The sequence below is a fragment of the Muntiacus reevesi genome, chromosome 5, assembly GCF_963930625.1.
Source record: "Muntiacus reevesi chromosome 5, mMunRee1.1, whole genome shotgun sequence".
Classification (NCBI taxonomy): domain Eukaryota; kingdom Metazoa; phylum Chordata; class Mammalia; order Artiodactyla; family Cervidae; genus Muntiacus; species Muntiacus reevesi.
The window spans coordinates 84,071,850-84,098,567 of NC_089253.1; the positions used below are offsets into that span (position 1 = coordinate 84,071,850).

The 26,718-nt window shown below is 35.9% G+C and overlaps 1 protein-coding gene across 3 annotated transcripts in view; it reads right to left on the reverse strand.

Annotated features, from left to right (window-relative positions):
- Positions 1-26,718, reverse strand: part of KIFAP3 (kinesin associated protein 3) — a 139,667-nt gene that overhangs the window by 108,344 nt on the left and 4,605 nt on the right. Inside the window, exons 1-6 of one of the 3 annotated variants that reach the window (XM_065935673.1) lie at positions 16,911-17,004; positions 16,668-16,771; positions 12,162-12,293; positions 4,380-4,534; positions 1,677-1,732; positions 960-1,101 (exon numbers count right to left, since the gene is read on the reverse strand). In XM_065935673.1, coding sequence (XP_065791745.1) covers positions 960-1,101; positions 1,677-1,732; positions 4,380-4,534; positions 12,162-12,293; positions 16,668-16,723 — 541 coding nt within the window. In that variant the 5' untranslated portion in view covers positions 16,724-16,771; positions 16,911-17,004. Of the gene's footprint in view, positions 1-959; positions 1,102-1,676; positions 1,733-4,379; positions 4,535-12,161; positions 12,294-16,667; positions 16,772-16,910; positions 17,005-26,718 lie in introns of those variants that run through there. The other 2 variants (XM_065935676.1, XM_065935675.1) reach the window with 2 other exon arrangements.

Genomic DNA, 26,718 nt, shown 5'->3' on the forward strand with positions numbered 1-26,718 from the left:
TAAAAATTCACTCTATATTTTAACACAGGAAAAAATCCTCTACATATATATGTGTAAAAGTATGGAAAAGATCTGGAAGAATGAACTCCAAATTCCTAACAGATTATAGAGTAATGGTCAAAGGGGTTTTATCTGTAATACTCTAATTCCTTAAAAAGAATATATGAATATATGAGTTGCACAATTTAGAAAATACTTAGAATGTACAAATTTCCTAACTGGAATATTTGGTAATATCCTATGACTCTCTGGACAGATCCCAGGATATTTTGTCCAAGCTACAAAATACTGATGTGCACTGGACCACCTCCATAAAAGGAGTTTGGCAATAGATAAAAAGGTATTATCATGCGATGGAAATCAGATCATAATGATATCTTCTATATTTTAATTTTGGCAAAAGTATAATCAGAAAATTATAATAATTCTATAGTGGTATTCTATAGTGGTATAACCAAGAAAGAAAGTTTTAAGAGTGTTGTATCCCCTTTTTCTTTATTGCCTAGCACTTCTAGTGAAAAGAAAGCAAACACATGGCATCAAAGTCAAACTAAATGAAATTTAAAAGAGTACTACTTCTGGCTGTGCTGTTTAAAAAATTATTGGAACTGTAATTTAATGAAAGCATACATGTGCAATTGTCAAAAGTCTGATTTTATATCTTAATTGAAAGAATAAAAAGTCTTCCAGAATAGAAGAAAGTAAACACTCAGTACCATTAAGACTTTATTTTTCTTGTTTAAATTATTTGTCCATTCTCCAGAGGATATTTAAACATTATGCCCACATGTTAAGAAATTTGAGTAAGAAGGGAAGTAATAAACAGCTGGAAAATAGTTGCCTTCCTAAGTTTGATATAAATAATTTTAGCTTACCTCTCTATTATAATAATTTAAAAATCATATTTCACAATAATTTTTTACTTTAAATATTTATAGATATAAGTTTATAAATTCTACCATTCAATAGTAGTTCTTCCAAGTTATCAGGATTTCGAGCAAGCTGTAGGATCAAAGCAGAACCCCGAACCTTGTCAGGAATATCTTCATATAATAACTCAATGTACTCATCCATGTCATTAATGTTAGCAACTTCATCAATCTGAAACAAAGGAAGAGGAAGGAAGTACTCTAAAAGAACAGCAACACTCAACAGAGTTGTCAAAGGAATGATATTTTGGGATCAATACACTGGCCCTTGATAATGAGACAAGTTTTCAAAGGACTCATAGTAGCAATCTTTTTGTACACAGTAGCAATTTTCTGGTACAGGGAGAGACTGATTAGATCTTTGGGTGATGGAACTTCAATATGAAAATAGTCATAAAACCATATGATAAAAATGGGATGTACACAAACTCTAAAATTGGCCTATTTATATTAATAAAGTATCTTAAATGTAATGTAAAATAGTATCTACCATAATATATTAAACAATATTTTAAAACACACTGCAATAAGAATAGCTAATACTTTTCACAACTTATCAAAATAAACTGTCTAAAAAACACACCCAATATTTTTTCCTTTATTAAATATTTATTTTCTATTTTTGGGGAACTTTAAGTTCAACCATTTCTAAAAATTCCACACTTGTCTAATGTAACTGTATGAACTATTGACGGTAAAAGAATTACCTTACAAACAGTTTTCTATCAGATAAAAATACAGTCTTACCTCCATTCCTTCAAAAGGAGGTGGATCTTTAGGTTTGCTTGACTTCTCTTTTTTTTCTGTAAAAAGATTTTGTTTTAATAAGAAGAACCAGGATTTTGGATTTCTGGCTAATTTTTACTTTCAGCAGCTGAGTTTAATTCTAGCCAAACTGGGGATTTAAAATGAGTAATTTATGAGGTAATCTTTTTCCAATGTATAAAAAATGCTCATCTATAGTACATTTGTTCTAATGAGGATATCCAGGAGAGTTTACTAAAATCTATAAATAATCTCCAAGTTATGTTAGGTAGCAATTTAGCTTCCTCCTTGTTTAACAGTTAGGTATGTAAATAGCCAGACTTGCCAACAAGAAGCAAAAAGTCTATTTTAAGTTTTCTTTTTTATCCTAATTCACATTTAAGGTGAGAATAGGAAAATAAAAACTAATGAACTAGGCAATAAAAAGACTAAAATTAAAATTAACAAAGAAAATGGAAAGAAAGAACCTGGGTAAAGTTAAGAAGCTAAAATACAGTTGCTGATTTTTTAAACAAAATTAGGACCATAAATTAAAAGGCAAATGTTTAATATTTGTGCTAATTTAATCCTCACTTGCTCCCAAATGGATTAAAGAGGCATTAATGGTGCTGAACATAACTTTGAGTCATTTGTTATGTTGAATTAATTGACTAATAGCAGAACTTCATATTCTTAAAAGAAAATATAAAAAATGCTTCACTGATCTGAGTCTGGGATCAAAAACCTAAGCAATGACTGTACATTAAAATAAGTTCAAGTAATATTAAATTTTTGATTCTAAAATTAGCAAATGTTTTACGTATAACAGGAATTAATCCTGATTGTTTTTGGAGGAAGGTAGCCATTCCAAACAAAGTTATGTTTTCTCAACAGCTAGATTTCTCTTCAAACAGATAACTTAATACAACAGTAGTTTTAATAAATAAAGAAAAAAAAAACTTATGGTAAAGAATCACATAATCAAAAACTACTATAATTTTATTTCAACCACCTTCAGGGCTAGGTTTCTGGCTGTGAAATAGTGAATATCAAGTAAAAAGAAAGAACATAGAATCATTTCTAAAAATAAATGTAGATATGCTATAGCATAGCATTTCATATATGTCTCAAAACATTAGTACCTATATAGAGAAACAATGATTTGAATTTATGATAATGTGTAAATTTCCTCATAACTCTAATTTCTGGGGAAGGACATAAGAAGACTTATTTACCTTGAAAACTCAGTGAAAGGGTTCTCATTAAAGATATTTCATTATTTTATTACAACTGTCCTCAGAATTATATTAATTTAGCACTAAGAAAGATTAATTTTAACTATATTGTACAACCTACAGTAAGTACATACACATCTTAAAAGCACAGGATTTACTTTTCTCACTTCGAACTTAGTTTATTGAAGATATTATCTCATCATCCAGTAACACTGTTACAGAAACAGTCTATCACAAAGTAGAAATTTTTAATAATATTTTCCTTACAGCGCTTATTATTAATAATTAATAGGTATACAGCTAAGTAGTTGGAGTTGAATATCAGCTAAGCAGTTGGAAACAAGTTTGAAATGCTTATTTTTGCTTTTGAATAAATTCACAGCTATTCAAGTCATTCAACAAATATATATTGATCATATAATGTGTGCTATATACTGTATACAAGGCTAACTAATAAAAGTACATATTAGGCACAAGGCATTTTACTTGCTATGGATGGAGAGAAACAACTGCTTAATTTTTTAAAAAGTACAAATAAATTTTCTCTTTCATTTTGTCTACTTAATACAATCAAAACTGAAGTATAAGTTATGTCAAGGGTGCCATATTCTAGAACTCATAATGATATAAGAAAGATATATGTAAACTTATATCTGAAGTGAAGTGGAAGTCGCTCAGTCATGTCCAACTCTTTGCAACCCCATGGACTGTCCATTAATAAATACTATGAAATGGAATAAGTAACCACTGATTAATATGAGATAACTTTCCATTTAAATACCTGTACTTTTGTTTTGAGCTTGGACATTGGAAAATGTCTTCTATAAATAATCATTACTTAGCTCTAATTTTAATGAATTTATTCTTTTATGAGGCAATTAAAGATAGAAGAATAGTAATAATAGAGATGTTTATGAATGAAAAGGTAAGTTTTCCTAAGAAAGATTAACAAAACATATGCATATCACAAATATTTTAACATTTAAATACTTCAGTAATCCAAATTATCAATTAATTGTCAATAAGAAATACAGAAAATATAAATAAGTTGCTTGGATGGGGAAAACAGGTTTCCAGGCCTCAATTCTCCCCTTTTATTATTCCAGAATAAATATGATAGATATTTGCTTTTTTATTGCTTATTTTAGCATATGTGCGTGCGCGCGCGCGCGCACACACACACACACACACACACACACACACACAGAGTATAAAATAGATCATTTTGGAAGCCTGGAATGTAGGAAACTAGTATGTTTGTTTATTTTTTCATTCACTTAGTCATAGCACTAACGATAACAAAAAAAACCATCACCTTTCAAATATCAAAAGTACAAACTACAGTCAAACAACTTTTGTTTTTTCATTTTTAAATTAATTTATTTGTTGTAATTGGAGGCTAATTACTTTCAATATTGTGGTGGTTTTTGCTATGGTTTTTCGTTAAAAAGTTACTTGTTCTTTTACTTACCTTTTCCTGACACTGAATCACGGCGGTTCTGGAGATAGTACAACAGCTGTTCTACTTCATTTAGCTTCGAGGGATGAATGAGTTTACATTCCTCAACCACCTTTCGTGCCAGGGAAGTGATATCTGTGTTGGCATTGAGACTCTTAAGACGGATGCTGCAGGCAAATCAGAATTTTCCAACTCAGTTATTCTTAAAGTAACAATTTAAACAGTATTTCTTTTAAATAAATAATTTATAAGACATTTAAATGTACCTGACATAGTCTCTTTTGGTAACATATAATAAAACATAAGATATAGCTAGACTTAGAAAAAAATGCAAAACAATGATTTTCCTCGAATTAAACAAATGAGATAACAAAAGGAATGGTAAAGTCTACATCTGATTCATCTAGGTAGGATAGCACATCCAGAGACCAGTTTTAAAACAGTTTTTCTGATGTCATATATATATATATATATTTACATTATGTAAAGTTTTCAGTTATTATTAGATATGAAAATCCATAGTGACATAAATAAATCATTTTCTTGACCATATTCACAGTCATAGTTTTCTGTTAAGGACAGAACACAATATTAACATATTCTGATTTGATTATTCTGATGGAAATTATGCAGAAGGAAAAAAAAGTAGGATGCATTTTTAATATGCAGAAGGAAAAAAAAGTAGGATGCATTTTAAAACTTAAATAAGGAATGCTGAGGAACAAATGAATACAGTTATATTTGTTAGTACATTAAAAAAATAAAACAGGTTCTTCCTCCTTTTTAATTTAGTCCAGGAGATTCACTGCAAGATGAATAAGAAAAGGTTGTTCAAAATCTAGAAACAATTGCCAATTTACACGGATTCATGACACCAAAAAAAGCTATAAGGACAAAAAATTAGGTTCAGGGTGAAGACTCAAACTGGTGGCAAAAGACTCTTGCAAGCAGATGCACTCATGCAAGGCTTAGATTCAAAAAGAGAAACATAAGAAAGTAGCCACTATGCTGAAATACTTCTTAGTGAAGACCGCTAGTGAAGTTGGTTTAGTGAAAAGGCAGAGGAACCAGAGACCAAATTGACAACATTTGCTGGATCACTGAAAAAGCGAGAGTTCTGAAGAAACATCTACTTCTGCTTTATTGACTATGCTAAAGCCTTTGACTGTGTGGATCACAACAAAATGTAGAAAATTCTTCAAGAGATGGGAATACCAGACAACCTGACCTGCCTCTTGAGAAATCTGTATGCAGGTCAAGAAACAACAGTTAGAACTGGACATGGAACAACAGACTAGTTCCAAATAGGGAAAGGAATACATCAAGGTTGTATACTGTCACCCTGTTTATTTAACTTATATGCAGAGTATATCATGAGAAATGCTAGCGTGGATGAAGCACAAGCTGGAATCAATACTGCCAGGAGAAATATCAATAACTTCAGATGTGCAGATGACATCACAGTTCACTTCAGTCACTCAGTTGTGTCCAACTCTTTGCAATCTCATGGACTGCAGCATGCCAGGCCTCCCTGTCCATCACAACTCCCAAAGTTTACTCAAACTCATGTCCATTGAGTCGGTGATGCCATTCAACCATCTCATCCTCTGTCATCCCCTTCTCTTCCCACCTTCAATCTTTCCCAGCTTCAGGGTCTTTTCAAATGAGTCAGTTTTTCTCATCAGGTGGCCAAAGTATTGGAGCTTCAGCTTCAGCATCAGTCCTTCCAATGAATATTAAGGACTGATACCACACTCATGGCATAAAGAGAAGAAGTGAAGAGCCTTTTGATGAAAGTGAAAAAGGAGAGTGAAAAAGTTGGTTTAAAACTCAACATTCAGAAAACTAAGATCATGGCATCTGGTCCCATCACTTCATGGGAAATAGAAGGGGAAACAATGGAAACAGTGAGAGACTTTATTTTTGAGGGCTCCAAAATCACTACAGATGGTGACTGCAACCATGAAATTATAAGATGCTTGCTCCTTGGAAGAAAAGTTATTCACAACCTAGACAGCATATTAAAAAGCAGAGACATTATTTTGCCAACAAAGGTTCATCTAGTCAAAGTTATGATTTTTCCAGTAGTCATGTATGGATGTGGCAATTGGACTACAAAGAAAGCTGAGCACTGAAGAATTGATGCTTTTGAACCGTGGTGTTGGAGAAGACTCTTGAGAGTCCCTTGGACAGAAAGGAGATCAAACCAGGCCATCCTAAAGGAAATCAGTCCTGAATATTCATTGGAAGGACTGATAGTAAAGCTGAAACTCCAATACTTTGGCCACTTGATGCGAAGAACTGACTCACTGGAAAAGACCCTGATGCTGGGAGGAATTGGGGGCAGGAGGAGAAGGGAACGACAGAGGATGAGATGGTTGGATGACATCCTCAACTCAATGGACATGAGTTTGAGTAAACTCCAGGAGTTGGTGACGGACAGGGAAGCCTGGCGTGCTGCAGTCCATAAGGTTGCAAAGAGTCGGACACGACTAAGCAAATGAACTGAAGATGGCTAAGTTTGGGAGAGACTGAAGGTATGAGAGACAACAGGGATAGAGACCTTAGAAAAATGTACTGCACTCAGCATCTTTGAAGTCATTATTCAGATACAGATGCTCTCTCCTGAAACAAGTCTAGTAAAGTGATTTGAATATTATTCCCAGTTATACAGTCATCCCCAAATCTGGTCCTCTTGGGATTCTATAAGCTACCATATAGCTTTCAGTACATTCCTTTCAAGCTTGACTTTGCTGGTGAGGTTTCTACTGTCTGCAACAAGAATCCTAGCAGTACTGTGTCTTTTTATTTTAGTTTTTCTCTAAAAAATTTTCATTAAACCAAAACTTTTATTAAACCAAACATTTGGTTTTTTAAGTTCCTACCTTTTAAGTCTTTTAAACTACTGAATATTTTTGTATAATTTTAGCTGCACATCAGAAAGTAGAAATATAAATGAGAACTCATTCTGAGAAAAACTCTCAAAAGACCTCTCCATGTTTAATTTTAGCAAGACTGGGAAATCTTGAGTTTCCATAAATCTAATTGAGAACAGGCACAGTAGGAATTCTATAAATATAATTTTGGAAATTTTCTAATTAGTCTTTTTTAGAAGAGTTTTAGATTTACAGAAAAATAGTACAGAAAGTACAGAGTTACCATGTATGTCCCCACTAGAAAGTGAAGTTGCTCAGTCGTGTCCGACTCTTTGCGACCCCGTGGACCTACCAGGCTCCTCCATCCATGGGATTCTCCAGGCAAGAATACTAGAGTGGGTTACCATTTCCTTCTCCAGGGGATCTTCCCAACCCAGGGATCGAACCCGGGTCTCCCACATTGGAGGCAGACGCTTTAACTTCTGAGCCACCAGGGAAGCCCATGTCCCCACTACCCTCCCTCAATACAGTTTCTTCTATTATTGCCATCTTGTGATAACTTTGTCATAACTGATGAATCATTTTGATATACTATTAACTAAAGTGTACAGTTTACATTAGGGTTCAGTCTGTAGTGCATAGTTCTGTGGGCTTGAACAAATGCCTAATTTCATGTATCTATCATTAAAGTATCACACAAAATAGTTTCAACTACCCTAAAAATGCCCTGTGCTCCACATAGTCTCCACTTCCCCACGGCATAACCCCTAACAACTTCTAATCTACTTTTACCTCAGTTTTGCCTTTTCTAGGTGATCATAGAGTTGGAATTATACAGTATATAACCTTTTCAGTCTGGCTTCTTTCATTTAGTAATATGCATTTAGGTTCCTCTATGTCTTCTCATAGCTTGATGGTTGATTTCTTTTTTGACTATATGGATGCAACATGGTTTGCTTACTCTTTTGCCTACTGAAGGATATTTTGGTTGCTTCCAATTGTTGACAGTTATAAAGCTGCTATTAAGATTCATGTGCAGGTTTCTGTGTGGAGATAAATTTTAACTCATTTTGGGTTAATATCTAAAAGCAACACTGTTGGATCATATTGTAAGTGTATGTTTAGCTTTGAAAGAAACTGCCAAAATGCCTTCCAAAGTAGCTGTTCCATTTTATATTTTCATTAGCAATGAGTGAGTTTCTGTTGTTCTACATCCTCACCAGCGTCTAGTGCTCCCGGTGTTTTAGACTTCAAACATTAAATAGGTCTGTAGTAGTATTTTGATTTAATAAAGTAGACCTTTTAAAATCATTTTTAGATTTATTTTCTACTATATATATATATAAACAATCTAATTCAACATCATCTTTCCAAGTAATAGAAAAACTCTCTTCTCTTAGTGTGTACATTTTTGTCCTAAATCCTTCCCTTATTAAAAGAGACTATATATATATGACTAGGATTTAATGTCAAATATATATGACTAGCTGTGTGCTTACTGATTATTTCTTTAATCAAAAAATATAATCTTCATTAGGTATTCCATGCCTATTAAGAACACAAAAAACTCACCAAAAATGTGCATATTATTTTCAGATCATAACCGTAGGTTTCCCAGAAATATTCAGAAAACAGGGATTCTGTTGAAGGTGGGCTTATATATTCCTTTATCCAATAAGGGCGAACGAAATACATCTTTTGGAGCTGAATCATAGCACTGACTGCCACTACATTAAATGAAATTTAATGATGCCTTAATTTCACATCTATCTCAATCTATATGAGTTTCTCCCTCAAAATCCTCACCCTAGCTACCATCATTGATAAATCCTCTTGAACTATTAACAAACCATATTCTCCTTTTGGTCTCACAATACGACTCCTCTCCAAATCCTGAGTGACCAAGGATGACTATCACAAAGTTGGGTTACAGAGGTTTTTTTCCTTACTGATGTTTAAGGAACTATAAACAGTCTATAGTCAGTCTATAGTAACTCTTTCCAGGTGGCTGACTCTCTAGTGAATATATCCCTTGTCTTGAGAGCCTATAGATTTTCAAACAATAATAACATTCTCACTTATTCTCATTTCAAATAACAACAACCAATTCTCACTGGTTGAATAAGACTACTGCTACACTCAGTTCAGTCAGTTCAGTCACTCAATTGTGTCCGACTCGTTGCGATCCCATGAATTGCAGCATGCCAGGCCTCTCTGTCCATCACCAACTCCCGGAGTTGACTCAAACTCATGTCCATCGAGTCAGTGATTCCATCCGGCCATCTCATCCTCTGTCGTCCCCTTCTCCTCCTGCCCCCAATCCCTCCCCAGCATGAGGGTCTTTTCCACTGAGTCAACCCTTCACATGAGGTGGCCAAAGTATTGGAGTTTCAGCTTCAGCATCAGTCCTTCCAATGAACACCCAGGACTTAGCTCCTTTATGATGAACTGGTTGGATCTCCTTGCAGTCCAAGGGACTCTCAAGAGTCTTCTCCAACACCACAGTTCAAAAGCATCAATTCTTCGGCATTCAGCATTCTTCACAGTCCCTCTCACATCCATACATGAACACTGGAAAAACCATAGCCTTGACTAGATAGACCTTTGTTGGCAAAGTAATATGTCTGCTTTTTAATATGCTATCTAGGTTGGTCATAACTTTTCTTCCAAGGAGTAAGTGTCTTTTAATTTCATGGCTGCAATCACCATCTGCAGTGATTTTGGAGCCCAAAAAAAAAACAGTCTGACACTGTTTCCACTGTTTCCCCATCTACTTCCCATGAAGTGATGGGACCAGATGCCATGATCTTAGTTTTCTGAATGTTAAGCTTTAAGTCAACTTTTTCACTTTCTTCACTTTCATCAAGAGGCTTTTTAGTTCCTCTTCACTTTCTGCTATAAGGGTGGTGTCATCTGCATTTCTGAGGTTATTGATATTTCTCCTGGCAATCTTTTTCTTTTTTCATTTATTTTTATTAGTTGGAGGCTAATTACTTTACAATATTGTAGTGGTTTTTGCCATACACTGACATGAATCAGCCATTAAGTTACACGTGTTCCCCATCCCGATCCCCCCTCCTGCTTCCCTCCCCATCCGATCCCTTCTCCTAGCAATCTTGATTCCAGCTTGTGCTTCTTCCAGCCTAGCCTTTCTCATGATGTACTCTGCATATAAGTTAAATAACCAGGGTGACAATATACAGCCTTGATGTACTGTTTTTCCTATTTGGAACCAGTCTGTTGTTCCATGTCCAGTTCTAACTGTTGCTTCCTGGCCTGCACACAGGTTTCTCAAGAGGCAGGTCAGGTGGTCTGGTATTCCCATCTCTTTCAGAATCTTCCACAGTTTATTGTGATCCACATAGTCAAAGGCTTTGGCATAGTCAATAAAGCAGAAATAGATGTTTTTCTGGAACTCTCTTGCTTTTTCGATGATTCAGCAGATGTTTTCAACTTGATCTCTGGTTCCTCTGCCTTTTCTAAAACTACTACACTACTAAGAAGCTAAAATCTAAATTTAACTTATGAAATGTGGATGCATGAGGTTCTAAAGGCAAAGACCCCTAATCTGCTAGCTTTTCTTTGGAAATCAAATGAATAAAAATATCAAGAGATTTCACATTTTTTCAATATGCATAAAATTTAGGCAGCAATCACAAACACAAATGGAAGACAGTGTGAGAGAATACAAAAAACTGAGCATGTGAGTTAAAATCTACAGCATTAAGTATGTGTGTATACATATGTATATCTCTTCAGTCTAGTGGATTATCTCAGGACTCGTTTATTTTTAAAGAATTATCTATGAAATTTAGTGTCCTAACCCAAATAAGAAGACAGACTAGAGATCTTAAGATAGTAGGTAGCTTCTCTTTTCAGGTTGCTGTGCAATAAAGTTTCTTAACTGAAGCACAATTAAAGTTTGGGATCTAATAGTTTTTTCTTAGCAGATGGCTATTTTGTGCATAGCAGATGCTTAGCAGCACCTCAGCCTCTATCCACTAGATAACAATAGCACCTTCCAAAATGTTCCCTGAGGAAAAAAATTCTAACCAGTTGAGAACCACTGCTATGCATTTAAACGGCAGTGCTTCTCAGTGAGCTAAATAATATCACATGCACTCCTAGTATCCTGACTATACTTAACTACATTATATTCCACACTAGGTACTTAACCACTGAATATACCAAAACATACTAACTTTTTAATTAATTCCCAAGTCCAATATTTTTCTGCAGGGAAGAAAGTTGGGAAACAATATTAGGTGATCTCAGACCCTTTCTATTTCCACAAAACTATGGCAGGAGTGCAAGATCAATGCCAGCACAACTGAAGACAAATCAAAAAGGCCAGTTCCCAAGGGACTCCTGAAAGTACTACAAAAGCAGAAAGGAATGTGTGAAGAATACTGGGAGATCTAAGGTCAATTCACTGAGTCAGAAAACGCTTGTCCTACTATTAACATCTTTCAGAGGGCTGGATTTTTATGGGATGAATTCAAGGTACATGTCCCATTTCTGAATTCTAGAATTCATATAACATTCTGTAATTTCAGGGAAGAAAGAACAATATGGTATCACCTAAAATATAAACTTGCTAAATTAGGCTAAAATGTCTAATATAAACATATCTTTTATAATTGATTTCACAAGTCATATTCTATTATATGCATTTACTAAATGGGATTAATAAGAACAGGCATTTTCATTAGGTTCCAATTAAGTTCATAAACATGATTTTCTCTGGAATATACTCTGTATTTATAGCTTAATATAGTCTCTGCTTCACTAAGATAATGTAGATTGAGAAGAATGCCATAGTCATTCATTATCTACACAAATTTTAATAATATCAGATTTCTATGAACTACGTATAAGGTTTACTACTTTCAAATATGCACAAGTGAAGAAAACTTACATTTTTTGGCATTCCTTTCGTTCTCCCAACATGGGATCTCCCGTTTCTCCAAGAATGGTAGCTTCCACTTCATACTGAACAATAAGTGCTTTTTCTGATGGATGTACATCAATATTTCCTCCTTTAACTTTCCTATAAAAGAAAAACAGGCATAGCTATGTTAAAAGTTCACAAAACATAGAAGGTGATTATCTACTTCCTAGTTCCAAAAGCATGCGTGTTAGATTAACACATGCATTTAAATCAGATTTACTCTTGACTTGGGCCAAGAAATAACTCTTTTTCTCCAATTTTATAAACACTATGTTATACATATAATTCTTGGTCTTGCAGAAAGTACCTTTATGAAGAGCTCTGAAAAAAAACATATTTACCCAAAGAATCATGCATAATAGCCAATGAATAAAAAACAAAATTAAGATGGTTTGGAGAGAATAACCTCAATTGAAAGTCAGCAATTTAAAACCAAAGGCAGCTGCCCCAAAATTTATATTAAAAAAAAAAAAAAAAACCTGCTCAACAGTTAACCCATTAACTGTATCACAGAATGACATGAAGAAATTATCCAAATTGCAAAATAATACTGTTATCAATTAACATAATTATATAAATTGAATTAGTACCTAAATCATGCACAAATTGTGTAACAAAAGAGAATTTACAGGTTATATTCTATAGTCACGTGCCCAGAATTATAGTGACATTAGCAAGCTATAATCCCTGTGCTGTACATTACATCCTTGCCACTTATTGTAAGTTGTTTGTACCTACTAATTCCCTTCATCTATTTTGGCTCTCCTCTTACACTTCTCCCCTCTGGTGACCACTAGTTTATCTGTATTCTCAGTGTCTGTTTTTATGTTGTTATACTTGTTCATTTGTTTTATTTTATATTCTACCTATAACTGAAAACATACAGTATTTGTCTTTCTCTGCCTTAATTCACTAATCATAATATCTTCCAGGTCCATATGTGTTCTCACAATGATGAATTAATCACTATTTGTTACTGCTCACTTTAACAGCTGATAAAACAAGTTTTATTAAAAGAGACTGAAGAGACTGCAATGGAAGCAAGTAAAATTTCTCACTGTAATTAGTGGTTATCTGCATGGTGGGATCTTTTAGCCTAATGGGAAGGAAGAGAACTATGACAACATCTTAAATTCCAATAATCAGAAACTCAAAGCTTTTTCTTTAGTAGGATTAATTGGCTTATTATGCATATTTCAATGTAATTTTAAAATAATTTTTCACTTCAGTTCAGCAACCCCAGTACTGAATTTATATAGGAGGGGGTAACTGTATACAATTGAAGAGAACGACATGGATAAAACATAACTGCAGATTCTAAGAGCAACCTCATACTAACACTTTCAAAGTGGGTCTTCCACATATTAACAACTAACAGAATTTCGGAATTCTTTATTACAACAAGGCTACAGAGGTAAGCCTTACCCTCTTAAGAGGAACTTACGAGCCTCTTGATAAAAGTCAAAGAAGAGAGTAAAAAAGCTGGCTTAAAACTCAACTTTCAAAAAACTAAGATCATGGCATTCAGTCCCATCACTTCATGGCAAATAGATGGGGAAACAATGGACACAGTGACAGACTTTATTTTCTTGGGCTCCAAAATCAATGCAGATGGTGACTGCAGCCATAAAATTAAGACGCTTGCTCCATGGAAGAAAAGCCATGACAAACCTAGACAGCGTATTAAAAAGCAGAGACATCACTTTGGTTCTGTATTCTATATTAGAACAACAATTAAGAGTCAAGTGTAGAGACAGAGTAGGAAATCAAACATACAGAAGCTAAAGTTTAGGTTATGTCAGCAACTAAACTAACTGACAGAAAGATATCCAGAAGAAAGCTTATAAAAAATAAAAGCAGAAACTAGGGACACCAGTGAAAAACAGAGAATTAGAAAAGTATGGATGTGTATATATATATATATATATATATAAAACACACACACAGAGATATATACATACATGTTAAAGGGAATGGTACAGCTTCTAAAAGGTAAGATAAATGCATGTAAATTCAAGTTAGCAGTCAAAAGCTAGAGAAACCACACAAATTCAAGACAGTAAGAAAGTACTGCTAAAAAACAAATGTTAATATAGCACTAAAGAAACTGTTTTCACTATAAAGAGAAACAGTTATTCCCTTCCTGATGAGATGGACAGCAACTCCAGTACTGAACTTAAACAGGAGGGGGTAACTGTATTCAACTGAAGGGAATCATAAGGATAAAACATAATTGCAGATCCTAAGAGCAACCTCATACTACACTTTCAAAGAGGGTCTTCCACATATTTACAACTGACACAAAAGCATAATGGTTTTCCTTTGGTTTGATATTTTGCCTTTCCCAAGGAAATCAAATAGTTGAAAGAACTTCACTAATCCTTTTCAATTTTGGGGGTTTCTTTTGTACATGGATTTTAAAGAAACTAATTAATTTTATTTATTTCTTTACCATTAGTACAATTTGTTTACTGTAGAGAAAAACAAAACACAGAAATTAGCAAACAGAAAAAATAAACCAAAAAAACCAGGAGAAACCAATCGTTATGATTTTAGCACATATACATCCAGACATTTTCCTATCTAAATGCAAATAACATATAACCAGAGAATGTTAGCTCTAGAATTTCGTTAAAGAAAAGGCTTAAGGTAGCAATTTGGTAGGGCTGAAACTATATTTTAATAGCAACTGACATAAGATTGATACAAGTACTAATTGTTTCTATCAACGTGAGGGCTGATGGAGATTCTGAGTATGATAAACTTCTTCCCTGTTCCCCTTTGCACTACTGCTGAATATATAAAATACACATATTACAAGCTAAGTTCATGTTATAAACACTGTGTGTATTAAAAATACAGTAACAATTTACCATAGGACTTCCCCGGTGGCGAAGTGGATAAGAATCTGCCTCCCAATGCAGGGAACGCGGGTTAGACTCCTGATCTGGAGTAACTAAGCCTGTGTGCCACAACTACTGAAACTGCACACTCTAGAGCCCATGAGCCCCAACTACTGAAGCCCATGTGCCCTAGAGCCAGCAACCCGCAATTACTAAGCCCACATGCTTCAGCTAATGAAGTCCGAGTGCCTAGAACCTGTGCACCACCACCAAGAGAAGCCACTGCACTGAGAAGCCTGTATATTATAACTAGAGAATATAGTTATAATTCTCGCTCGCCTCAACTAGAGAAAGCCCACGTGTAGCAATAAAGACCCAGTGCAGCCATAAGCAAATAAAAAAAAAAAACCTTGTCTTTAATACTTCATATACTCAAATTCCAGATACTCCCATTTGTTGAATACCTTGATTCTTTATTTCTAACTTACACGGCACAAAATTTACAGGATTCCCTCACAAAACAGTCAAAACCACTGCAGTACACTTGGCTGATTTACAAAGTAGTTTTTCTAAAGGTTCAAAATATTTTATAATTCAGTCACTCTGTATTTATGTATGATATAAACATTTTTCAATTGATAACCATAGATTCAAATTCTATTTTGGTTAGTAAAATATTCCAGTTTGTTTGGGCAAAATCAAGAATTATGTCTATAAGTAATTCGCTTTTACCATAGCAATGCACCTCATCAAAATATATACTTGTATTATCACCATAAAATGAATAATTTTATCTTAAATGCAAACTTCCTAACTGAATTTTACATGTCATTCATACTGATGACAGATATTTAACAATCAAGAGAATGAACTTCCAAATACCTGGAATTCATCAATCAGTGAGACATAATTTAGCCCAGTATTGGGATTACCTGATTTACTATTTGTAACATCTAAAGAAGCTCTATACTGTCAGCAAAAAAAAAAAAAAAAAGACCAGGAGCTGACTATGGCTCAGATCATGAGCTCCTTATTGCCAAACTCAGACTTAAATGAAGAAAGTAGGGAAAACCACTAGACCATTCATTTAGGTATGACCTAAATCAAATCCCTTACAAATATACAGTGGAAGTGACAAATAGATTCAAGGGATTAGATCTGACAGAGTGCCTGAAGAACTATGAATGGAGGTTCGTGATATTGTACAGGAGACGGGATCAAGACCATCCCCAAGAAAAACAAATGCAAAAAGGCAAAATGATTGTCTGAGGAGGCCTTACAAATAGCTGAGAAAAGAACAGAAAGAAACTAAAGGCAAAGGAGAAAAGCAAAGATACACCCATCTGAATGCAGAGTTCCAAAGAAAAGCAAGGAGTGAAAAGAAAGCCTTTCTCAGTGATCAATGCAAAGAAATAGAGGAAAACAACAGAATGGGAAAGACCAGAGATCTCTGCAAGAAAATTAGAGATGCCAAGGGAACATGTCATGCAAAGATGGGCACATAAAGGACAGAAACAGTATGGATCTAACAGAAGCAGAAGATATTAAGAAGAGGTGGCAAGAATACACAGAAGAACTGTACAAAAATGATCTTCATGAACCAGATAATCATGATGGTGTGATCACTCACCTAGAGCCAGACATCCTGGAATGTGAAGTCAAGTGGGCCTTAGGAGGCATCACCATGAACAAAGCTAATGGAGGTGATGGAATTCCAGTTGAGTGTTTCAAATCCTAAAAGATGATGCTGTTAAAGTGCTGTACTCAATATGCCAGCAAATTTGGAAAACTCAAGCAATGGCGACAGGACTGGAAAAAGTCAGTTTTCATTACAATCCCAAAGAAAGGCAAGGCCAAAGAATGTTCAACTTACCACACAATTATACTCATCTCACAAGCTAAAAATGCTCAAAATTCTCCAAGCCAAGCTTCAGAGTACATGAATCGTGAATTTCCAGATGTTCAAACTGGATTTAGAAAAGGCAGAAGAACCAAAGATCAAATTCCCAACATCTGTTAGCTCATCAAAAAAGCAACAGAGTTCCAGAAAAACATTTACTTCTGCTTTATTGACTACACCAAAGCCTCTGACTGTGTGGATTACAACAAAATATAGAAAATTCTTCAAGAAATGGAAATACCAGACCATCTTACCTGCCACCTGAGAAATCTGTATGAAGGCCAAGAAGCAACAGTTAGAACTGAACATGAAATAACAACTGGTTCCAAATAGGGAAAGGAGTATGTCAAGGCTGTATATTGTCACCCTGCTTATTTAACTTATATGTAGAGTACATCATGCAAAATGCTGGGCTGGATGAAGCACAAGCTGGAATCAAAATAGCCAGGAGAAATACAGCCAGGAGAAATACCAGTAACTTCAGATACGCAGATGACACCACCCTTATGGCAGAAAGTGAAGAACTAAAGAGCCTCTTGATGAAAGTGAAAAAGGAAAGTGAAAAAAGTTGGCTTAAAACTCAACATTCAAAAAACTAAGAGCATGGCATCTAGTCCAATCACTTCATGGTAAATAGATGGGGAAATGATGCAGTGAGAGAATTTCCTTTTTTGGGCTCTGAAATCACTGCAGATGGTGACTGCAGCCATGAAATTATAAGATGCTTGCTCCTTGGAAGAAAAGTTATTCCCAACCTAGATAGCATATTAAAAAGCAGAGACACTGCTTTGCCAACAAAGGTCCATCTAGTCAAGACTATGGTTTTTCCACTAGTCATATATGGATGTGAGGGTTGGACTGTGAAGAAAGCTGAGCGTCAAAGAATTGATGCTTCTGAACCATGGTGTTGAAGAAAACTCTTGAGATTCCCTTGGACAGCAAGGAGATCCAACCAGTCCATCCTAAACGAAATCAGTCCTCAATATTCATTGGAAGGACTGATGCTGAAGATGAAACTCTAATACTTTGGCCACCTGATGCGAAGAGCTGACTCATTTGAAAAGACCATTTGAAAAGACCCTGATGCTGGGAAGGATTGAGGGTGGGAGGAGAAGGGAACAAGAGAGGATGAGATGGTGGGATGGCAATACGGACTTGATGGGCATGAGTTTGAGCAAGCTCTGGGAGTTGGTGATGGACAGGGAAGCCTGGTGTGCTTCAGCTCATGAGGTTGCAAAGGGTCGGACATGACTGAGTGACTGAACTGAACTGATGACACTGATACTAAACTGATAACTTTTAACTGTTTTGCAAATTTCTTCTATTAATGGAGGATTTTCACGTTTTTTGTTTTTGTTTACATATACAAGAGAACTAAAACCAATAAACTGACTTAAAAAAAGTTGTGCTTTTAAAATCTCAATATGAAGTCAGGCTTCACAGACTGATATAAGAGACATCTTTCTTCACATATGATAACTGTCACCTTTAGGCAGCGTATTCTTAATTACTGACTTCTAAAGTACATCCTGATGTTTCTAGATTTCATATGGATGATGATATCATTATGATCCCTAAAACAGAAAACAAACACTAACATTGTGCTCCATATTCATCATTAATTTTTAAAGAAACAAAAGTTTAGCCCTTAATTTTTCAACAAACAGGTATTTATTTTTGAAAAGTTATGCCTGTCAAAAGGATTTATTGCATGTTTGTGTTTAAGACCATGATGCAGGGGGACTTTCAGGGTGATTCAGTGGTTAATATTCCATGCTCCAAATTCAGGGGGCCCAGGTTTGATCCCTGGTGAGGGAACTAGGGACTTTCCCGGTGGCTCAGCAGTAAAGCATCCACCTGCAATGCAGGAGACATGGGTTCAATCCCTAGGTAGGGAAGATACCCTGGAGAAGGGAATGACAACCCACTCCAGCATTCTTGCCTGGGAAATCTCATGGACAGAGGAGCCTGGTGGGCTACAGACCACGGGTCCCAAGAGTCAGACATGACTTAGTGAGTAAACAACCACCTCAGGGAACTAGATTCCACATGTTGCAAACAGGAGCCTGCATGCTGTGACTTAAAAAAAAAAAAAGTCCCTATGCCACAACTAAGACCCGGCACAGCCAAATTTAAAAAAGAAAAAGATCATGTTTATTTCTTTAAACAAATAAACAAAGTGTGATGTAGCAGGCTCCTGAACTCACCTCCTCCCACAGAGTCTATATCATCTATGAAACAATTTCCTCTGAAAAAACACCCCTAAACTAGTTAAGCAATGTCTACACAGTGAGCAAACAAGAAAACCCACACTGAAGCAAATAAGAAAGACTGAGAGACAGCCTTGCCATAAACCCACCTCTGGTATGGAGACCCACAATTGGGCAAAAACTCACAAACCTGAGTTTTTTACCTGAGGAGTGAAGGATTTGAACTCTGCATCTGGCACCCCAACTTTTAAGACCTATACCTGAGATATCAGCTCCCAAGATATCTAGCTTCCGTGAGACCCAAAAGGCCAGTTTCAGTACTTTGCTCTGGCCTTTTGGGTCTCACGGAAGCTAGATATCTTGGGAGCTGAGGAGTTACTATTTTTTTTTCTTTTATAATAAAAACAAACCCCACTTTTGTCCTTACATTTTCCTTACTGTTTCTGGCTGTTTTGGTTGCAGAAAGTGGGCTGTGGTTTTTTTCTTACCATGACAATTTCTAATTGCCATGTATAGTACGTTCAGAGTTAGATAACTCTTCATTGTAAACAAACTGTATTAACTTCCCAGAGCAGCTCTTATAAATGTTAGGTTGATTTATAAGAAAAAATAAAATAAAATAAAATAAAATAAAAAAAAAAAAAAAAAGGCTTGTGCATGCAGGCCCACTCACCCTAGAGCCCAGTGCACAAGACCTGACTGAAAAGTGCGCATACTTTCTGTTAAAAGGGATTATTTGCTCATCTTAAAGGATTAGCCTAAGGGGCTGGCATCTTATTTAACGTACGAGGCTACTGAAATAATCAGGATGGAGGCCAGTATGTATCATCTTTATGCTCTCCAGATCACCAGTATCTACCTTCCCCCCCAAAAAAGGCGCCTGTACTCCTGTCTGGTGCTCCAGCTATTCAGGCTGCTGCCCCGGGACACCTCTCGGTCACCTGACTCCGACGCCCAGAGGGCTGACACTCCCAGGCATACAGGGGCACAACAGACAAAGAATTCTTAACTGGTTGCCACTCACAAGGCACAGCAGAAAGGCAACGGACTGAGAACACCAATGTTTACACGAAAAAGACCTCTCAGCTTATCTCCACAGTCAGGAATTTAGGGGGCAAGGGTTCTAATTAAACCCACACCTAAGGCTGACTGTCATCCTCCCTAGAGACCAGGGAGGGCAGATGCTATCTTTGAGCCTTCACTCTGTCCCACTAGAGTGCTAGTATCTCTTGAAGGGGGGTTTGTACACATATTTGGAGTGTTTTTGTGGCTGCCACCCAAGTGATCATAATGTTCATGAGTTCAAAGGGACATTAGTGAAAGGAATTAAAAAAAAAACCACGTTATTAACTGGCTATTATCCCAGGACTCAGCTCAGAGAGAGCACTCAAAATAAAGTAGGCTACTTGTATAATCACAAAGGTTTGGAAGACAACCAAGAGTTAGGCATGGCTGAATGAAAAAGTTCATCTCCTAAACAAGGCTACTCCTTCCAGAATGGGAGAGGCGGATTTTATTTAATGCATAGAAACCAAAACAGAGTCAAGGAAAATGAAGAGAGAGGAATGTGTTCCAAGAAAGAATAAGATAAAACCTCAGAAAAAGACTGTAATGAAACAGAAATAAGTGATTTATATGGTAGTAAAAAGTAACCACAAAAATGCTTGCCAAGCTCAGAGGAAGAATGGATGAACAAAGTGTGAATTTCAACAGAGACAGAGAATATTAAAGTACAAATGGAAGTTACAGAGTTGAAGAATACAATAATAGAACTTAAATATACAACAGAGGCATTCAACAGTAGACCTGAAGAAACAGAGGAAAAGATCAGTGAACTCAAAGATAGGGCAATGCAATGCACCCAGAGAAGCAAAAAGAATGAAAAAGAGTGAAGATAGCTTAAGGGATTCATAAGCTTACATCAAGCAGAGCAATATTTCCAATATATGGGTCCCAGAAAGAGAATAGAAAGGGGATGAACACTTATTTGAAGAAATAATGGCTGAAAGCTCCACTAATCTGAAGAAAACAGACAATCAGATTCAGGAAGCCCAGAGAGTTTCAAATAAGATGAATCCAAATGAAGCCACAACAAGGCATATTATAAATGTCAAAAGTCAAAGACAAGGAGAGAATCTTAAATTCAATAAAACAACTTGTGGCATACAAGGGAACCCCCATAAGACTATCAGCAGATATTTAACAGAAATTCTGTAGGTCAGAAGTAGCAGAATATAATCAAAATGGTGAAAGAAAAAAACCATCAGCCAGTTTTTACTCTACAAAGCCAGCTATCTTTCACACACACACACATCTAGAAACATAATACTGAATGTAAAACTTCAGCAACATAATACTGAACAATCAATGTGTCAAAGAAAAAATCAATACCTTTAGACAAATAAAAGTGGAAACAAAACATAAAACAAAACTTGATGCTGCAAAAGCAGTTCTAGGAGATTAAGTTCATAGAGATAAATGCCTACATCAAGAATCAAAAACCAAACAAACAAACAAACAAAACAGCTTTTCTGGTGGTCTAGTGGTTAAGAATCCACTTGCCAATGCAGAGGACATGGGTTCCATCTCTGATCTGGGAAGATCCCACATGCTACGGAGCAACTAAGCCTATGCGTCACAACTACTAAACCAACACTCTACAGCTTGTGATTCACAACTACTGAGCCCATGTGCTGCAACTACTGAAGCCTGCACACTTAGAGCCCAGGCACTGCAACAAGAGAAGCCATGGTTTACACTACAATGAAGAGTAGAGTAGTCCCACTCACCACAGCTAGAGAAAACCTACACATACCAATGAAGATCCAGCACATCCAAAAATAAATAAATCTTAAAAAAAAAAAAAAAATCTCAAATAAATAACCTAACTTTACACCTTAAGTTACTGGAGAAAAATATAACAAACAAAACCCAGAGTTAGTAAAAGAAAGGAAATGACAAAGATCAAAGGGAAAATAAATGAAATAGACACTATAAGGACAATAGAAAAGATCAATGAAACTCAGAGCTCGTTCTTTGGAAGAGTATACAAAATGGACAAACCTTTAGCTAGGCTAACCAGGAAAGACAGGGGTGTACAAATACCTTGGAGATCTTAAGGGTTCATTGTTAGATCACTGCAATAAAGCAAGTATCATTATAAAGCATTAAGTATCATTAAAAAACAAGTCATGTAAATTTGTTTCCCAGTGCACATAAATGCTATGTTTACACTATGCTGTGATATAAGTGTGCAATAACACTTTGGTTAAAAATCAATGTACCCATCTTAATTTTAAAATATTTATTTCTAAAAAATGCTAACCATCTGTATCTTCAGCAAGATATAATCTTTTGCAGTAGTAATATCAATGATAACTGATCGCAGATCACCATAACATATATAATAATGATGGAAAAATCTGAAATATTGGGAGAAGTAGCAAATGTGGCACAGCGACATGCAGTGAACAAATGATATTGGAACAATGGTACTGACAGACTTGTGTGGCTCAGGGTTGCCACAACATTAATTTATAAAAATGCAATATCTGCAAAGTGTAATAGAGCAAAGTGCAATCAAATGAGGTAGGTCCATAAATAAAACCAGAAATAAAAGAGACATTATAATTAATATCATAGAAATATAAAAGATCTCAAGAACTATTAACAATTATATTCCAATATATTAGACAACATAGAGGAAATAGATAAATTCCTAGAAACATAAACCACTCCCCCCAAGACTAAATCATGAAGAAATAGAAAGTCAGAAGAGACTGCTTACTAATAAGATTAAATCAGTAGCAAAAAACCTCCCAACAAGCAAAAGACCAGGATCGGATGGCTTCATGGGTGAATTTTACCAATATTTAAAGTATCAACACCAATCTTTTTCAGACTCTTCTCAAAAACTGAAGAGGAAAGAACATTCCCAAACTCATTTGAGGCCAGCATTACCAGGATACCAAAACCAGACAAAGATGCCTTAAGGGAGAAAAATAACCTGATGAACATAGATGCAAAAATCCTCAAGAAAATACCAGCAAACCAAATTCAACAATACATTAAAACAATTATCAAATGGAATTTATTCCAGGGATGTGAGGATGGCTCAACAAAACACAAATCAATCAATGTAACACACCCAAACAAAATTAAGAATGAATGTCATAAACATCTCAATAAATATGGAAAAAGCATTTGACAAAATTTAATATACATTTATGATAAAAACTGTCAATAAAGTGGTTATAGAGGGACAAATCTCAACACAATATAGGCCGTATATGACAAGCCCATGGCTAACATTATATTGAGTGAAAAATTGAAAGATTTTCCTGAAAGATCAAGAATAAGGCAAGGAAGCCAGTTCTTGCTACTTCTATTCAAATAGTGTTGGAAGTGCTAGCCAAAATGATTGAACAAGAAAAAGAGGTAAAAAGCATCCAAATTAGAAAGTAAAAAGTAATGCCATCACTATTTGCACATGACAAGATACTACATAGAAAACCCTAGACGCCACAAAAAAAACTGTTAAGAACTAGTAAAATTCAGTAAAGTTGCAAGATATAAAATCACCATATATAAGTTAGTTCCCTTTCCTTACATTAATATGAACTTCCAGAAAGAGATATGAAGAAAATACTCTCATTTACAAATACATCAAAAAGAAAAAAATACCTAAGAAATAAATTTAACCAAGGAGATGAAAACTGTAAGACAATAATGAAAAAAACTGAAAAAGACACAAATAAAGGGAAATATAGTCCATGCTTATGGATTAGAAGAATTAAAATTGTTAAAACGTCCATACTACCCAAAGCAATCTAAAAATTAAAATGCAATCCTTATCAAAATCTCAATCCAGAAACTATAAAAGTCTTAGAGGAGAACATAGGCAAAACACTCTTTGACATAAGTCACAGCAATATCCTCTTTGACCCACCTCCTAAAGTAATGGAAATTAAAATAAAAAGAAACAAGTGAGACTTAATTAAACTTAAAAGCTTTTGCACAGCAAAGGAAAACAAACAAAATGAAAAGACAATCCTCAGAAAGGGAGAAAACAATTGCCAATGAAACAAGTGACAAAGGATTAATCTCTAAAACATACAAGCAGTTTATGCAGCTCAATACCAGAAAAACTACCCACCTAATAAAAAATTTGGAGGAAGACCTAAACAGACATTTCTCCAAAGAAGACATACAGATGGCCAACAAACACAAGAAAAGAGGCTCAACATGGCTCATTATTAGAAAAATGCAAATCAAAACTACAATGAGGTATTACCTGAAACCTGTCAGAATGGCCATCATCAAAAAATCTACAAACAATAAATGTTGGGACAGTGTACAGAGAAAAGGGAACCCTTTTGCACTGTTGGTGGGAATGATTCAGTCACTATGGAGAATGGTATGGAGATTCCTTAAAAACCTAGGAATAAAACGACCATATGACCCAGCAATCCCACTACTGGGCATATAAAACCATAACTAAAAGCCACATGCACCCCAATAGTCATAGCAGCACTATTTACAACAGCCAGGACATGGGAGCAGCCTAGATGTCCACTGGCAGGCAGATGAGTGGATCAAGAAGCTGTGGTACACATATACAAAGAAATGTTACTCAGCCATAAAAAGGAACACATCTGAGTCAGTTCTAGTGAGGTAGATGAACCTAGAGCCTGTTACGCAGGTGAATTAAGTCTGAAACAGAAAACCAAATTTCGTATATTAATGCATATATACGGAATCTAGAAAAATGCTACCGATGAACCAATCAACAGGGCAGAAACAGAGACGCAGACATAAAGAACAGACTTTGGACACAGTGAGGGAAGGAGAGGGTGGGACGAATTGAGAGTAGCATCGATATATACACACTAGCATGTGTAAGACAGAGCCCGTGGGAAGCTGCTGTATGGGCACAGAGAGCTCAGGCCAGTGCTCTGCAACAACTGAGAGGAGCGGAATGGGGTGAAGGGAGGATGGGGAAGGTTCTGGAGGGAGGGGGCATATGTGTACTTGGGGCTGATTCATGCTGTTGGACAGCAGAAGCCAACACAATACTGTAAACCAACTGCCCTCCAGCTGAAAATAAGTTTTAAAATATAAGAAAATCTCAATAGCAATTTTCACAGAAATAGAACAAAAAATCCTAAGAGTGTATAGAACCACAAAAGATCCTGAATAGCCAAGGCAATCTGAGAAAGAACCAAGTTAGCAGCAACATGTGTCCTAATTTTTAATCTACAGTAATCACAGCATAAGGGTATCAGCATAAAAACAGACTCATAGACCAATGGAACAGAACAGAGAGCCCATGAAAAAACCCACACATACATGGCCAATCAATTTACAACATAGGAGCCAAGCATATACACCTGGGAAAAGACCGTCCCTTCAATAAATACTGTTGAGAAAACTATATGGCCACATGCAAAACAATGAAACTGTGAGGGAGGCCTGCCATGCTGTATAGTATATGGGTCGTGAAGAGTCGGGCATGACCTGGTGACTGAACAACTGCTCTTTTATGGGTTTCCTAGGTGCTGCTGTGCTGTGCTTAGTCACTCAGTGGTGTTAGACTCTTTGTGACTCCATGGACTGCAGCCTGCCAGGCTCCTCTGTCCATGGGATTCTCCAGGCAAGAATACTGGAGGGATTGCCACGCCCTCCTCCAGGGGATCTTCTCAACCCAGGGACTGAACCCAGGTCTCCTGTATTGCAGGTGGATTCTTTAATGTCTGCAGCTTTAATGTCTAAAGCCACATTCTTTAATGTCTGAAGCCCAAGAATATTGGAGTGGGTAGCCTATCACTTCTCCAGGAGATCTTCCCGACCCAGGAATTGAACCAGGGCCTCCTGCACCACAGACAGATTCTTTACCAGTGGAGTTAACTGGGAAGCCAACTCACTGCCAATGGAAGAGACGTAAGAGATGAGGATTCCATCCCTGGGTCAGGAAGATTCCCTGGAGGAGGGCATGGTAACCCACTCCAGTATTCTTCCCTGGAGAATCCCATGGACAGAGAAGCCTGACAGGCTGGACTCCACAACTGAAGCAACTCAGCACTCATGCCCTGCTATCTTACACTATGCACAAAAATCGACTCAAAATGGATTAAAGTCTTGAATATAAGACCTGAATCCATAAAATTCCTCAGAGAAAATACAGGTAGGAAGCTCCTTGCCTTTGGTCTTGGTGATTTTTTTTTTGGATGAGGCAACAAAAGCAAAAATAAACTGCTGGCACTATGTCAAACCGAAAAGCTTCTAGAGAGCAAAGAAAATGATGAACAAAATGAAAAGGCAACCTACCAAATGGAAGAAAATATTTGCAAATCATGTACCTGATAAGGGGTTAATATCCAAAATAACTCAGTTTGTCAAAAAACAATCTGAGGAAAAAATGGGCAGAGGATATGAAAGACATTTTTCCAAAGAACATATACAAATGACCAATAGTTAATTACATAAAAGTGTTCAACATCACTAATCATCAGTAATATAAAATCAAAGTCACAATATATATCATCTCACATCTGTTAGAATAGCTACTATCA